This window comes from Talpa occidentalis, unplaced genomic scaffold (genome assembly GCF_014898055.3).
Source record: "Talpa occidentalis isolate TD23 unplaced genomic scaffold, MPIMG_talOcc4v2.1 talOcc4.12, whole genome shotgun sequence".
Classification (NCBI taxonomy): domain Eukaryota; kingdom Metazoa; phylum Chordata; class Mammalia; order Eulipotyphla; family Talpidae; genus Talpa; species Talpa occidentalis.
The window spans coordinates 54,176,560-54,193,488 of NW_023601212.1; the positions used below are offsets into that span (position 1 = coordinate 54,176,560).

General features: G+C 35.8%; 1 protein-coding gene across 1 annotated transcript in view; it reads right to left on the reverse strand.

Annotated features, from left to right (window-relative positions):
- Positions 1–1,436: 1,436 nt before the first annotated feature.
- XPR1 (xenotropic and polytropic retrovirus receptor 1) overlaps positions 1,437–16,929 on the reverse strand; it is a 189,301-nt gene continuing 173,808 nt past the window's right edge. The window contains exons 12-15 of the mRNA XM_037506348.2: positions 14,550–14,716; positions 9,975–10,114; positions 5,433–5,654; positions 1,437–2,825 (exon numbers count right to left, since the gene is read on the reverse strand). Coding sequence (XP_037362245.1) covers positions 2,765–2,825; positions 5,433–5,654; positions 9,975–10,114; positions 14,550–14,716 — 590 coding nt within the window. The 3' untranslated portion in view covers positions 1,437–2,764. The remainder of the gene's footprint in view (positions 2,826–5,432; positions 5,655–9,974; positions 10,115–14,549; positions 14,717–16,929) is intronic.

Here is a 16,929-nt window from a genome sequence, read left to right on the forward strand (position 1 = left end):
TTCTAATGAGAGTTTCAGTATATAGGAGTTGTCAATAGAATTTTAGGTAACACACAGCACAGAAACTCCTAGGGCACAGAAAATTTAGAAGAGAAAAAATGCACAGTCTTTTTTGAAGAAAAAATGTAAATGTATACTGTCTCCCAAATTGTTTCTTCTTGATGAGAAAAGTCCTCTTTTCTCTTTACAGTTTTAGGAGAAACATAAAGTTGTGGGCTTAAATAAACATTTGAGTATCTATCACAGTAAGCTGAGTTACATAAGCCTATCATTCTTGAATAGATTATGCTAATAAGACAAACATTAGAAAAAGGAATACATTTCAACATTGTATTGTCTATGAAAAAATAATACTGATTAGGGTCTAAAATCCTAACAGTTGAGTAAAGACCAAATTGGCCACCGAATATACAGAAGTAAAAACACTGGTGATTTCAATATGAGAACTGTAGGATTTATGTGTTTCATTACATAGATAAACTGACAGAATGAAGTTGACAATTCCAATTGCTCTGGATACACATTAGTACCACCAATTTTATTTGTACAAGAAATGACTGGTCCACTGGACTTATCTATATAACTCAGTATTAATTACTGCTATGTCTGGACAGACCAGTTATATTTCCCCCATAAAGTACAAAAACAGAACAGTAAGGGAAAAAAAATCCCAAGTTTAAATAATGCAACCTTTAATCTTTTAAGGGTCACTAAATTGTTACCACTGATTGTTATAAATTATTCAATTTAAACGAAAAAAAATAGTAATTAAACTTTTCCTCTTCGGTTTTGGGCCAAGGAATATGCTTGGCAAAACACACACACACACACACACACACACACACACACACACACACACTAAAAGCCACAAAATTATATGATTTTTCTGGGGAAAAAATTCCAATCTAGAAAGGGAACAAATTTTGGGAGTTTGTTGGAATAAAGATAGAAAAAACTTTTTTTTATAAAAATACTATTTGTCAATTGATAGAAATTTGGTCGTAACAGTAACTTTAATATAACCTACTGGGATTATGACAGACATCAGTAGACGTGTGGTACATGGGAGAAGATGACAAAGAGGAGTATGTTAAAGGGCAGTAACCATGTCTTGAAGACTAAGTAAGTGATAATAATAGCTGCCTTTCCAACTATATACTCCTTTATCTAAAATTAAGCTGAAAATGACAGAAGTAATTTACTTTCATGAATCCAAAGGATGTTGTCTTTGGAATCTTCATCTGGATTTGGGTGGGAAGGATCAAAACACACTTTTACTTTTTTTCTGGTATTCATAATAATTTTGTTAGCTAACAAAATGCTGTTTAATGCTAACCACATTCAAAAAAGTAAAATCGCTTATGTTTTTTGGGTTTATTTAGATGTTTGGAACAAAGAAAAGAAATGAGACAAAGAAATGAAAATGGGCATTTGTGCACACCATAATAGTCTGAGATGTCTAAGAAATAGATTTTTTGTTTAGATTCCCCAATTTTCCACCAAGGGAGGGCATGAAATCCAATGTTCATCCTTTAAAACTGCTGGGGGAAATGGCTGCCAAGGTCTTTTTCATCAATGTGTTGTGAAAGAGGAAGGATAACTTGTTCTATGATCTCAAAAACATGGTTTCCCCAAGAGACTTGTTTGATAAAATTCTGGCTAAAGTAACCAAGCCCAGAAGAAAAACTATCAAATGAGGGTGCAGAGAGTCTATGAAATAGTTCTGTCTTCTAATTCAGAATTAGTATAGTTTATACTTCATTATCCTACATGCTGAAGCATAAAAAGGCTTTTAAAACTTCAGTTGTTATGGTTAGAATATGGCCAAATGTATTCTGTATCTGTTCCTTGAAAAAAAAAAAAAAAAGGCATTATACCTCGTAAATTTGAGTGGAAGTATGTGGATGCTTCGTTATGAGAGATAGAATTTCAAAGCAGCAGCAACTTAAAAATTAGCAATGAAACTTTGGCTTAAAATTAAAAAGTCAAACTGATACAAGTTGTTGTGTGAGAGAGGTATTGTGGGACTGAACCCTCATAAATGCTATCCAACATTAGTTTCCCCTGTTTTCTTTCACTGTTATCACCTTCATTGCACAGGAGTTATAGCATTCTTTTATGGTTAAGTTTCATAAATAATGAGAAAACTATATGTAACAAATACATCATATTTCCCACCCACCCAGCAACCCTCCCCAACATAAGAAAAGTTACATCAAATTAAAAAGTAGCTTCATGAATGAAGGTACTGCTCTAAGTTGCACTTTCCCTGCAAGTGCAGCCAGTGCTTTTGCGCTGGGTATGAAGGAAAGGAAAACTTCTCCACTTTAACTGACAAAAAATTTAAAAACCAATGTCCGGTTTCAACCAGTCAAAACCGGGCCAAGCAGAAGCCGAGATATCTCGGTACTGTCCCATCAGAGGGTCCTTGCAATGCCTGTTGTTCATCCTGATAGGTGTCTGTGTCCTTGTGATTGTAAACAATCCATAAGATACTATTTTTTTGTTCCTTAAAATGTCCTCTGATTGGCAAAATGAAGTAAATAATCTGTTTTAAAAATAGAAAATGAAAATTAAACCAGAAGAAAAGAAAAGAAACACAGTGAGCTTGTTTGGAGTCCATAGGATCCGATCTGGAAGAGCTCGGAAAATGTGTTATGTGTCTTCTCCTGTTTTCGGCTGGAAAGGTATTAGAGGTTGCGTTGGTCGAGGAAAGAATTGTAGAACAGGAAACCCAAGGATGTTAATCTAGACTTCAGAGGATTCAAGTGTTAGCTTCATCATCTGTGTCTTCTATCAATACTTTAGTGTCACGAGTCTTGGATCTGGTCATCATAAAGGGGGGAAAAAATCACATAGTCCATTACTAAAATACAAACACATCTACAGTATTAGGTACATTTCCAATCTTACCTCCATTAAAAATACATCCTAAATAGGCATTACATGCACTATACCAGATGGATGATTCTCAGAGCTTCATATTCAATATCAGGTATTACGGGAAAAACTAAGAAACTAGATGGCCACAAAAACAATGGAAGGTCGTGTGTAGTAGTATTCTGGAATAAGTTCTGAGTTCATGTACTGACTTTGATTTTATGATGTAAGCTCTCTGAGTGACAATTTTCATCTATATGAAGTAGGAATAATATCTATTTCACATACTGCTACTTTCACCTCATGGAGACAGTGTGAAGAGCAAGTGAGGAAATGGATGTAAAAAGCATCAGTAAAGCATCAAATACAAGGAACTATGATGAAGATAATAGATCTACTGCCTTGTAAGGGCTAATGACTTTTAAGAGTTAGCCAGCAGAAAATATGCCTCTTCGTCCCACCCAAGGAGAGGCAAGATAGCCTTTTATCTTCCAATAGTTGACAAAATTTGATGTAGAAGAGGGAGGAAATTCAATCAAAATTCCGTTAGGGAGTCCAACGAGGATCAACTGATTGAAGTTCTAGTGAAGTATGTTTTAGTCCAACATAAGCTGTTTTACCACAGTAACAATCTAACAATAAAATCAGATGCATAATTAACGAATTTCATAATCACAGATGATTGTCAATGAGCACATCATTATTCAGGATGCTGCAGAAGAGATTCTTGCACTGGAGAGACATATTCTGCAATACTCACCCTTGGGTGAAGAAGCACTTTACTTGGTGAAATAGGTCTTTTTATTCCTAGTTGAGTGAGGTGGGAATTGACATTCAAAAAATGTTAAGGATGTGCTAAAGGTTGCTATGAATCACTAAGTCAGTACTCAAACTCAGATATTATTTGATTCCCTACCCTTTCTGTGGCACATAACCTGCTCCATTGTTCTATATGTCCTCCTCGGATCCTCCTTTATCCACTAAACACCTGAAATTGAACATAATAATGATCCATTGCCAAAGAAGTCTCCTTGATTCTGAAGCAGAAACAATATATGCTTACATTGCCCTCTGCTGGTAAACAAAAGGATGAACTTTCAAATTTAGGAACTCAGAGAGAACCACGAACGACTGTCTTCCAGCTCTTTGTGCACTTATCTTGCTGAACCCACCATTTGGTCCCATACTCCCTCCTCCTCTTCTACAGGCTCTCCTTCCTTGATATAATAGTATCATGCTTTGTTGACATTCTTCCTAGTGACCCCACTGACCATTTTTTCCTGCCCCCTTGGTGTATTCTTTTTTCTTCCATTTGTGTTTGTTCCCTAAGACACACTTCCTTGCTCTCTGCTTTTCTTTTCTCTACCATCTCTTCAGAGAACTTCTAAGTTCTAGCTAAAGTTTGGGCAAGTTCTAGTCTACTTCCCACATCCACTGGGTTACCATTAGCAGCTCCTATTTTTCACTTCCTTTTAAACATCTCCTTACATCCCTTTTAGTTCTATTGCAAGCGCCCTAATCCCAAGTCTTCAGTGTACCATACTTAACTCTAGTGCAATGGCCTCTCAGCTGGTCTTTTGACCTTTAGTTTCCCTTTCTTCCCATATCTTGCCATTAAAAATTACTGAAACTACTTTCACAATGCCATTCATCTATGAAAAAATACTCTGTGCCTCCTTCTTGCTACAAGCTGCACTTTCAGTTTTCATTCATTGCAATCACACTTCATTTATTCAGCTAAATTTTTCTTACTCAAGTTTTAGTAATGTGATTTTTTTTTCTTTTGGCCCCCTGATTTTCACCTTTATGTCTTTACTGTATCTCTAGTCTATTGAAGCACACCCTTACCATAGAATATTGCTTATGGCCAACTTAGATCTCCTTCATTCCAAGTCACTGCAGTATCTACTATTTCTAAATTCCAAATGTAGCCACAGTATAGCCTAGATTCATTATGACTTCTAGGAACATATAAAGTCAATACTGATTAAAAAATACTGTTGTAGGTATGGTATTTAGTAGGAAGACAATAACAGCTTGTGCTTATGAACCTTTTCTGTGAAAAAATTCCATGATTACAAGTTTAACCCATTTAACCACTCTACAAGTAGCGACTGTGTTAATCTCAGTTTACAGATGAGGGATAATATAGAGAAATTAAGTAACCTGGCCAAGGTTATACAGATGGCAATTGCAGAGCCAGGATTCTTCAAGTTTAAAACTTAAATACTATCTGTCTACAAAACGTACTTTGTTTATAGCCAGTAAATTATTCTTTAACAATTTTTCGCCAGACAACGTACTTTTTATGCCAAGTTAATAGGTATTAATACATTAATTAATGTATTAATGATTTATTTCCATACACTCATTAAGACAGTCTACAGATTGGATCATAGGAAAGTGCTGTTATTGCTGGGTTTTTTTGGTAGTTGAAAATGCTTGAATATCAGCAATTTGATTTGGTGCAACCTGAGAGAGTCTTAGCTTAAATGTTATCCAGTGCAAAAACCAGAAGGAAATTCATCTCACATAAGTTAAACCATACGTACTGAGAAGCGAGACGAGGACGGCGCAGGGATATGCTCTGGCTGGACTTCCATGGCCGGTTCTTCTGGCGGTTTCGCACACCATCCTCCTGGTCCATCATCTGCTCTAAGAGGGTCTGATCATCTGCATTTAGGGGGGCCACAGAGATGTCTCGCACAGCACGGAATTCACCACAGTTATTCAGATGTTCGTTCTCCAGGCGAAAGAAGTTCCACACAAATCGCCTTAATAAAGTGGTTAAGAGTAAGCAAATTACTTATAAAATTTGAACATACTACTAGAACCTGTAAACTTCCCTGTGTCCACTGATAGGAACAAAAACAAGGAATTAAAGGCTAGAATATTAAAATAAAGTAATAAAAGATGGTGTGGTGGTGGGAGAAGGGACCAAGCAAAAAAATAGGCAACATGAACTCATGAGATGCAGTTTCAGAGTTCTATTTTACTTTATTTAAAAATTATTTATTGAATGCCTATCATATGACAGGAAAAGGCACTGAATGAGACAAAGTCTGCCCTTATGGGATATAATTTCTGGTTGCACAGACAGATAATTAAGCAAGTAAAAATTAGTTAATACTAAGTTCTCTGAAGAAAATAAAGCAGACTAAGAGGGTAGAGCATATTTCTCTAAAGAGATGGCATCTAGCAGAAAACTGAATGGTGCAAGGAAATGACTAGTAAGCTCCCGAAGAAAAGTGTCCTAGGCAGAGGAAATGCCATGCCTAAAAACTCCCAAGTTGGAAAGACCTTTGGTGTGTTGCTATAACAGCAAGAAGGTCAGTGGGGCTGGAGAGGAGTAGTGAGGTTAAAATGCCAGGAGATAAAAGTATAAAAAAAGAAAAGGGCCTGATCCACAGAGGGCCTTGTAAGTAATAATAGTTTGGATTTGAAGTGTGATGAAAAACAATGAGAATGAGGTGATTTGTTTGAAAAAGATTGATGAGAAGCAGACAGATTTTACATATAGTATGCAGGAGTCAAGATTCTTTTTTTTTTTAATATATATAGAAAAATATACTCCAATCCTGCTGACTCAATACTGTTTATTAAAGGATATCTTTTACTCCACTGCTATTTAGCTATCTTTATCATAAATCAGGCAGTGTCAATTTAAGTGTGAATCTGTTTCTGGACTCTCTATTCTGTTCCAGAGGACTATCTATTTCACCAACACCACATGCTGTGTTAAATATAACAGTTATACATTAAGTCCTGATATTTGAGGATGTAAGTCCTTTAATTTTGTTCCAGACAGTCTTGGCTATTATTGATCCTTACCTCTTTCATAAAAATTAGAGGAGTGGTTTGTCAGTTTTCATATATCTTTCATTAAATTTATTCCTAGGTGGTTGTATAATATGCTATACAAAATGGCATGTTTTTAAAAGACTGCATTTCTAGTTATTTATGGCATTTTAGAACAATACTAATTTATTGACCTTGTATTCAGGGACATAGTTACATTCATTCTAGTAGTTTACGTGTACATTCTTTTGAATTTTTTGCACATGCAATCATGCCATTGTGTTTATAGTTTTGTTTTCTATTTCTTTTCTAATCCATTCACTTTTTCCCCTCTCATTAACTAGTTACACCTGAAGAATGATGTTAAATAGAATGTGTGAGCGGGTGTACTTATCTCAATCCTAATCTCAAGGAACAGCTTACAGTAGTTCACCATTAAATATGATCTTTATGTTTTCTTTTTTTCATAAATAGGTACTGATTTTTCTCAACATTTCTACATGTAATTTTCTCCCTCTTTAGTCTATTGGTGAGTTAAGAGTTTTTAATGATTTAAAATTTTTTTTTACTTATGCATACAAGAACTGGGGTATAGGCCAGAGGTGCAGGGAGTGAGAGGACTCACGAGAGACAGAGTAGGGAGCAGAACAGGCAGTTCTACTGAAATACATTGCTGAGGGGGTAGTGGGTGAGATAGGAGAGGTCCGCTGTGCCATGTGGGTTAGCTCCCTGGCCGGGGATGGAACTCATGCCACAGTGGCTTGCAAAAGCTTGATAGCCCTAAGACTTTTAACCCTTGCCCATTAGGGAGGCCCCAGATACATTTTTACTTTAAATCTTACATCCCTACACTAACTCAGCTGTGATGTACTATTCCTTTTAGAATACTGTTGGATTCATTAGCTAATATCTTGTTCATAATGTTTTGTATCTCTCTACGTGAGACAGATTAGTCTTCCTTGGGATGTACTTGTATGTTCAGATATCAAAGTCATTGTGGGTGCATAGAATAAACATGGAAATATTCTTTTTATCGCCTCTTTTCCCTGGAAAAGTTCTATGTAAAACTTGTATTTCTTCCTCATATATTTGGAAGGATTTCTTGGCCTGGATTTTTCTCATGGAACTGGGAAGAATTTTAATATGGATATAATTTATTTTATAAACATATAAGCCTATATAATCAGATTTTTTATTTCTTCTTTATTGGTTTTGGTAATTGTGCTGCTGCTTTTTTTTTTTTTTTAAGGTTTATTTTTATTTATACAAGAACTGGGGTATAGGCCAGAGATGCAGGAGTAAGAAGATCCACCAGAGACAGAGAGGGGAGCAGAACAGGCAGAGCGACTGAAACACACTGCTGAGGGGAGCAACGGGCACAACAGATGTCTGCCGTGCCATGTGGGAACCTCCCTGGCCGGCCAGGAATCGAACTTCTCAGGCCAGGAATCGAACCTCTCAGTGCTGCGTTCAACCTGCTGCGCCACCGGGGAGGCCTGGTAATTATGCTTTTTGAGGAATTTGTCCATTTCATTTTATGTTATATATTTATTGGCTTAAAATTGCCCATGGTATTGTTTTACTCTTTTAAAATACTTAAGGATTTTTGGAATTTGTAATTCTGTGCCTTCTTTCTTATTTTTGCTTTATTAGTCCTGTTTTGGCATTTTATCAATTTTATTAGTTTTCTTAAAGAACTAACTGGATTTGTTTAACTATCTCTACTGAATACTTTTATCTATTAATTTCTGTTCTTTACATTTCCTACATTCTATTTTCTTTTCTTTTTTTCTTTTTAATTACGTTAAAAAACATATTTACTTTTTAAATACTGGATTCTCAGAAAAATTATGATGTATTTTTTCTATGTTTTTCAAGCAAAAATGCATCATGACTTTCTGACAACCCCATATTTATTTATTTTTTCTTCTTTTGGGTTTTTCTGTTTTGAAAATTTTCTATTTTTTTGTAAACTTTTCTAATGTACACATTTAACACTAGGCATTTCCCTCTAAGCATGACATTAGCTGTAGTCTCAGCATTTTCTTTTGTCACATTTTCATTCTGTTCAAAATATTTAAAAATTCTGATTGCAGTTTCAACTTTGACCCATGAATTTTTTCCAGAAATACACTTACTATCTAGACATTTAAGGATTTAGTTAATTTTTTATGACTTTAATCCCCTAAAACTCATTGAGTCTTTATGATCCAGTATATGGTTAATTTTGGTAAACATTCTATATGCATCTGAAACAATGTCTATTTTGCAGTTGTTAAATGCAATGGTGTAAGTCAATTAAGTCAAACTGGTTAACTGTTTATTACAGAGAAAAGTATGTTAAAATCTTCACTAAAATTGTAAATTCATTTATTTCTAGTTTTTAGCAATGTAATATTTTGCTTTACATATTTTCAAGTTTTATTATTAGATGCATAAAAATTTGAATTGGCCAATCATAACCAAATCTCAGAATCTCTAGTTTGGCAAATTTCATTAGTGCAAAAGTGTTTTAGTACTCTGTTTACCTTGGGTTACCTGCTTTCACTTAGATTTCAGGCTATCTTGTAAGATCATAGATGTTTTTAGGAAGATTTAACAAATATTTTATTCAGCATTTTTACTGTTTTCAGTGAGAAGGCTGGGCTTAATAGCCTACACTGCCAAATTGCAAAAAATGATTAGATTTTAATTTTAATTTCAGTTCTAAGATTTTTTGCTTCCCAATTTCCATTCATGACCATTCCATTCCAATTCTAAGATGTTTATAAAATCATCATTAATAGCTATTTTAACTTTGTGAGAAATAATCTCTTAGTCCTTCAATGTAGGACTTTCCAACTCTGGTGCTAACGAGAAAGTTTGAGAAAAGCTGGGAAAATTTAAACTCTCAAGTTTTTTTTTTTTTTTTAAAGAGGCATGTATTTATTTATTTATTTGTTTGTTTGTTTGTTTGTTCATTTATACATGCACTGGGTACAGTCAGAAGCGTGGGAGGGTGAGAGAACTCACCAGGGCCAGAGAGGGGAGCAGAGCAGGCAGAAGGATCGAAGCACACTGCTGAGGGGAGCAGTGGGCGACAGGAGAGGTCTGTGCGCCATGTGGGACCCTCCTCCGGTGGCCGGGGAACAGCTGGGGATCGAACCGGCACCGCAGAGGCCGCGGGCAGCTTCGCAACCCAGCGCTCAACCGCTGCGCCACCGGGGAGGCCCTCAAGTATAAGTTTTAAGAAATCATAATCTGAAGTACTGGACATCTTTAGATACACAGAGTTTATGATAAACTTGCTTGCTTACCGGAAAACCTCAAGGGGAGCAAAGACAGTAGCAATGATGTCTCCAGTATGAGGCAACAAGGTCGTGGAGGTAATTGAGATTTGGATAGTCCAAGCAAAGCGCAGGATCACATCTTCTATGATGGCACAATAGTAATAGGCCTGAGGAATAAGAAGGAAATTGAGTACACTTACAATTACATTCCTCACAAATAAGCACACCTAGCATAGCAACAAGACTCACATGTGTCCCACCAATAAACAAAGAGGTTAAAGAACATTATTATTTTACATTTTAGGAAGATTTTACGGTTGTTTTTCTTAACTAGTGTAATATTCAAAATAAACAATTGAATTTTAGTAATCATTTAACAAATATATTTCATATCCATGCTGTATGCCAGGCTCTCTTCTACGTTACCTGAGAAAAAACAAGTCATGTGGGATTCTTGATCTGACTGAATTACATTCTAACATACACATTATACACTATTGATACAAGAGCTAATATTAGAAAAGATAAGCAGATTAACTGTTCTTTGTACTTTTATTTTCAAATTGTCTTACCCTGCATTTGAAAGAACTTTTGCCTTTTTTTTTTTTTAAATGATTTATTTATTTATGCATATAAGAACTGGGGCTGGCCAGAGGTGTGTGTGGGGGTGTGTGTGGGGATTCACCAGACAGAGTGGAGAGCAGAACAGGCAGATGTACTGAAATATACTGCTGAGAGGAGCAACAGGTGTGACAGGAGAGGTCTGCTATTCCATGTGGGTTAGCTCCCCGGTTGGACATTGAACTCATGCTGCAGGGGCTTGCAATAGCTTGATAGCACTGAGACTTTAACCCCTGCGCCACCAGCGAGGGCCCCCGCCTTGTTGTTGTTGTTTTTTTTTTTAAAGATTTATTTTTTTATTTATACACGCACTGGGTACAGTCAGAAGCGTGGGAGGGTGAGAGAATTCACCAAAGCCAGAGCGGGGAACAGAACAGGCAGAGTGATGAAAGACACTGCTGTGGGGAGCAGCAGGCACGGCAGGAGAGGTCTATCCCGCCATGTGGGACACTCGCAGGCGGTCGGGCATCGAACTGGCTGTGGGCAGCTTTGCAGCCCAGCGCTCAACCACTGTGCCACCTGGGGAGGCCCCCGCCTTGTTTTTTGATGTTAGTAATTGAAATTAAATTCGTGGTTGAATTTAAGAATTATTTCTTTTTTACCAGGAAGATAGTACTCAACTAAATCTTTCAGATACTACTACCCAGTATTTAGGAACCCAGTTTTAGCTACACAGAAGTTTTAAATACACAAACTGCCAATAGACAAAAACTGCTATTCATAGATTTGCTCATTATTAATCTCTGCATAACTAGTTCTTTAAATACACATATTTTAAAGGTAGTGACATGTTATGGGAACTAAAACTACTGTATAGTAAGCCATAGTATTTATTAAAAAAATTAACAAATTATGTTAAAAGACTAGTTGGAAGGCTATTAACAACAACAACAACAAAAAAAACAGTAGTCCCCTTGACATCTTTTTTTTTAAAAAAGATTTATTTATTTATACAAGAGCTGGGGTACAGGCCAGAGGCGCAGGAGGGTGAGAGGATTCACCAGAGATAGAGTAGGGAGCAGAACAGGCAGAGTGACGAAATACACTGCTGAGGGGAGCGACGGGTGAGACAGGAGAGGTCTGCTGGATCATATGGGACCCTCGCTGGCTGGCCAGGATCGAACTGGCGCTGCAGAGACTGTGGACAGCTTCACAGTGCAGCCCTCAGCCGCCTGTGCCACCAGGGGAGGCCCCCCTTGACATCTTCTTTTCCCATTCTCCAACCACAATCATTTCAAAATTTGTGGATGATGTGTACATATTGTTATATTTTGATTAACCAAGTATAAATATTATTATATTGACTGTTTATTACCATAGGTTCTAAGAAGATTTTTAATACGCTAACATACCTTTCTTTTCCCTCCCTCATTCACTCAACATAGTAGTAACGCAAATTTTGTATAAATCCACGGTCAGTGAAATTATTATTAGGCCTACATGAAGAACTGCAATTTCATGTGTCTTTAAATCATCAGTCTTAAGCTGATCCACAGGTGCCTGATGTGGGGGCTGATGTGAAATCTTCTGGGAGGAATACAACTTGAAGTCAAGAGACAGAAAAGTTAAGTTTCAATATAGAAATAACAAAAATACTCCCTGGACCTGGTTGTGCTGTTGAATATTAGGCATTAGTAATCCCTAAGAAATGATTTTAACATTCATATGGCTGTGTTCTTAATTTTTATTTATTTTTTTAAAAAGATTTATTTATTTATACATACAAGAACTGGGGTATAGGCCAGAGGTACAGGGGATGAGAGGATTCACCAGAGACAGAGTGGGGAGCAGAACAGGTAGATCCACTGAAATACACTGCAGAGGGGAGCAGCGGGGTGAGAAAGGAGCGGTCTGCTGAGCCATGTGGGTCACCTCTCTGGCAGGGTATGGAACTGTGCTGCAGTAGTTTCGGATTGCCCCATAGTGCTGATGCTTAACCTCTTGTGCCACAAGGGAAGTTCCTATTCTTAATTTTTAAATGCAGCTCCACTGAATCCCATATATAGTTCTTTTAAGTGGAATACATTTTATTACAATTGTTTGTCTTTTTTAAATTGAAAGGGATGTGGGAAATCCTACAGAACATTTTTGATATAAATTTGCAAATTATAATAGAGGAATGCATACATTTTATTTTCTAATGGCATGAAAATATATAATAATAGAGAAACACTGAAAGAGCCTATGCACTAATTTTATTACACCGAGACAAGTTATGTTTAAAAGGGGGATTGGGGGCCTCCCTGGAGGTGTAAGGGGTGAAGGGTCAGCACTCCACAGCCATTGCAGCATAAGTTTGATCCCAGGCCAGGGAGGTGACCCACATGTCATAGCAGACCTCTCCTGTCTCGCCCGCTGCTCCCCTCAGCACTGTGATTCAGTCAATCTGCCTGTTCTGCTTCCCACTCTGTCTCTGGTAAATCCTCTCACTCCCCACATCTCTGGCCTATACCCCAGTTCTTAGATGCATAAATAAATAAATCTTTAAAAAAATAAAAGGGGGAATGGATTAACATTTATATAAAGAGACAAACAGTTCATCTAAGAATCAGCATCATGAGAAATAAATGTATTATATATCTCAGTAAGGCACATACATTTGGTGAGTACAAAATGACCATCTTTAACTGAGCTCATGTTTCTTCTTACCAATGCTGATTTTCTTTACAAATGAGATTTATAAAGATATATATATATATAGTATCTTAGTCATTTAATCTAAATTTGTACATAGGGATTGTTGTTATATAGTTTTATAACTACAGTTATAGTTAGATTAAAAAAAAAATCACTCTCAATGAAAAGTCCCTTGAATGTCTTCATATGCTTATCTGAGGTTATCCTACAAAGGCACACTTCATAGTCACTCTCCTATCATTTATCTTCAATACTCACACTTGAAAACAGACTTCCCTATTTAACAAGTGAATATTATACATCCACACACTTTTCAAAGTACAATGTAACATGTTGACATATCATAAAAGATTAATCATCCAATTTATACTCCCCTCTTCATCACAACATTTTAGAACATGGAAACAATTAAAAGATAATTCAGTATAATACCTGATCTTATTGAAGAAAATGAACTGTAGTCTGGTTGCCTAAAGTTATAGAATGAGTTAGTGAGAGAGCTAGAATTCTGTTTTAATGTCTTTCAACATTTGAGTAAAGGTATTCCTGATCTTTTGGCTTTTTAATTTGGTCTTCTCTCATCCTTCATTCACATATAGATAAAACCATAAAATAATTCTTATGGCATTAAGTACACTTTTGGATTAAATTGACACTTGATTTTAATAAATACTGATTGAAATAAATAATTCTTTGGATGCACCCAAGAAGAGTTAGGTATTCCCTTTCATTTTTGCTCATTAAGCCAAGTTCATTCATTCTACAAACATTAAGTCTACCACATACTAGGGACTATGTTAAGCAATGTGAGATACTGATGCATAAACAGATAATATAAAATGATTTAACGGTATTGAAGGAAGTTTGTAGTGGATATAACTGGATCAGGAAAAATGGTTAAATATGCTTGGAGAAATGCAGGCTTCACAGAGAAAGTAACACTTAAACTGAGTTTTAAAAAGAGGAACAGGAGTTTGTAAGGGAGACAAAGTGGAGATTATTTGAGAGGGAGGGAACTATATGTTCAAAAATAAATCATAAATCATAGTAAAGTTGTTTATTACCCTATTTCTAGTCTTTTTCACATTAAATCACAAAATTATGTTTACTTATATGTTTAGAATCTAGCTTATGACTTTTTGAGAACCACAATTTTATGTTTTTATTTTCTCTAGTGCCTAGCATACAGTAAACAACTGATACATGTTTGTTGACTGAATGAAATATTTTTTGGTAATTTTTTTTCTAATTACATAAAGCTGGGATTGGATCATTATAATATTAAGATTTAGTTGGTGGTAACCTGAGTCTTTTTTTAAGTAAACATATTCTTTTTGTACATACTTTTTGGGGATATACAATCTCTTCCCGGAGGAAGGTGTTTTCTCCAGCATTCTTATCAAATAGACCCCAGTCCATCTTCAGATCCCAGATGAGGGTATAGCACGAACTGATGATACAAAAGACGATCCACAGGTAAAAGAACACCCTGCTGTCCAAGTGTCCACGATCTGATGAAAGAAAAAAGGAAAGGAAAAAGAGAAAATTACTAAAGTACAATTTTTCATTAAATAAAATTTAAAAATACTTTATGGAAGATTTTAAACAAATCTCCTTGGCAAAACTGTTGTGTAAAAAACCTTAAATAATAAACCTAATTCTCCCGAAGTCTAAAGTAATCATCAGCATTTAAGGAATAAAACTTTTTAAAAGGTGCATTTGTAGTTTTAGAGACTCTAGGCTCAACACATAAAAATACAAATAATTGCAAAAGAGGTTTTGAATGTTACAAAATGTCATTTAAGCTTTTGCCATCAGATGGCAGCTTAGAGTCAAAGATGAAAATAGGAAATACCCTAATAAGACTATACTTGCTCAAGGAAATTCTTGGACTGTTTTTATTTTAGAACATTTCTTTCATTTATTATGCATTTAGATCTTGTTGATACTTATTATGAAGACAATCAGGTCATTTTAATTCTAGATGAAATGCCATAAAGCAGCAGATTGATGAGATATATCCTTAAGGACCTATGTGAAAGCACATCACAAGGCAAAAATGACAGTTTTTTTTTGTTCTTTTAGAGGCTGTTTATCAATACAAAGGCCAAATTTGACTTTAGGCTGGTAACACTGAAGTAACTTTTGGCTTTATACTGAAATTATAAAGTGCACTGAATCAGAATGAAAATAATTTACAAGTATAGGTATATAATTTAGTCTTCCATGAATCTAAAGCGCTCCATATATTCTTTAATGACATTCTTCTTTGGTGAGTTCAAGATTCATCATTATGTTTTCTGTGTCCTCCCGGTGCTGGACATAGGTATATAATTATAATACAGTTAAGAAACAACAGGAAAAAGATATAAAACATCTAATTCAAAAAAGTTTAAAATTTTGGGCCTCCCTGGTGGCGCAGAGGTTGAGCGCTGGGCTATGAAGCTGCCCGCAGCCTCTGCAGCACAGGTTCGATCCCCGGCCGCCGGCGAGGGTCCCACATGGTGCGCAGATCTCTCCTGCTGCGCCCGCTGCTCCCCTCAGCAGTGTACTTTGTACTTCATCAGTCTGCCTGTTCTGCTCCCTGCTCTGGCTCTGGTGAATTCTCTTACCCTCCCATGCTTCTGACTGTACCCAGTGCTTGTATAAATAAATAAATAAATCTTAAAAAAAAAAGTTTAAAATTTTGATTAGCTTCCCAAAGATATAAAGGAAAAGATGTATTGTGCATTATCTATATCCTTCCTATTAAAATAAACAAGTCTTTCTTAATCACTGTAGGAACTAAAGTGTTGGGTATTAAAGTGTACACTTCAAAAATTTATAATCTGGTAAATGAAGTAGACATTTGTTATTGATGATAAATTTGAGCTCAAAATGAAGTATAAATAAAGTTCTGTGAAGACATCTATGAGAATGGGACTGTTTCCAATAGTAGAAAATAAGAGGAAGTAGAATTGAGTTATTTCTGGAAGGATAAATAAATAGTGTTGTAAAGTTGGGCAGATGAGACAAGGCCAAGCAAGGCTGAAGGAAGATAATGAAAAGGCATGGGGATGGGAAAGTGCAAGGTGTATTTGAGAAGCTGCAAGTAATCTAAACCTAGTGTCAGTGAAAGACAATCTATAGTGACTAGGAATGATTTGAAATGACACTGGAAAAGAGCACTTGGGTCTGACTGATGAATGTCTTCTTGGGCTCTAGAATCAGACCTGTATTTTAGAAAAATAACTGAGGTAGTTTGCTTGCATCAGAAATACTCAGTTGGTTAAAAAAAAAATCTCAGAGCTCCAGTGTTGCGGTAGTCATTTTGTAATAGTTCATGCGAGACAACTGTTAAATTTCCAGAAATTTTGTAAGCAGGTTGTTAAACATGATTATTATTAAAAATTAAATTATATAAGCTTATAATCAGTATACTATAAACAAAGGTAATAACTCAAAATTTGTTACTTCCTAACCATTTTCTAAATTTTGCTATTACCTGTTCAAGTTACGTATGTTCATTTTATCTGTATGATGGAAGTACTACATAATGCTGTGCTACTATACATATTTTTCCAACATTCAATGTATCTTAGTAGCCTGAAATTGGCTATGGTGAAAATATTCACAGACAGGAAATCAGCAAGAACAGCCAATAACCCAAGAGCTGGTTTCATAAAACACATACCTGATAACATTCTTGAGTTTCTTCTCTTGGAAAATCAGTGATAGAGGATAG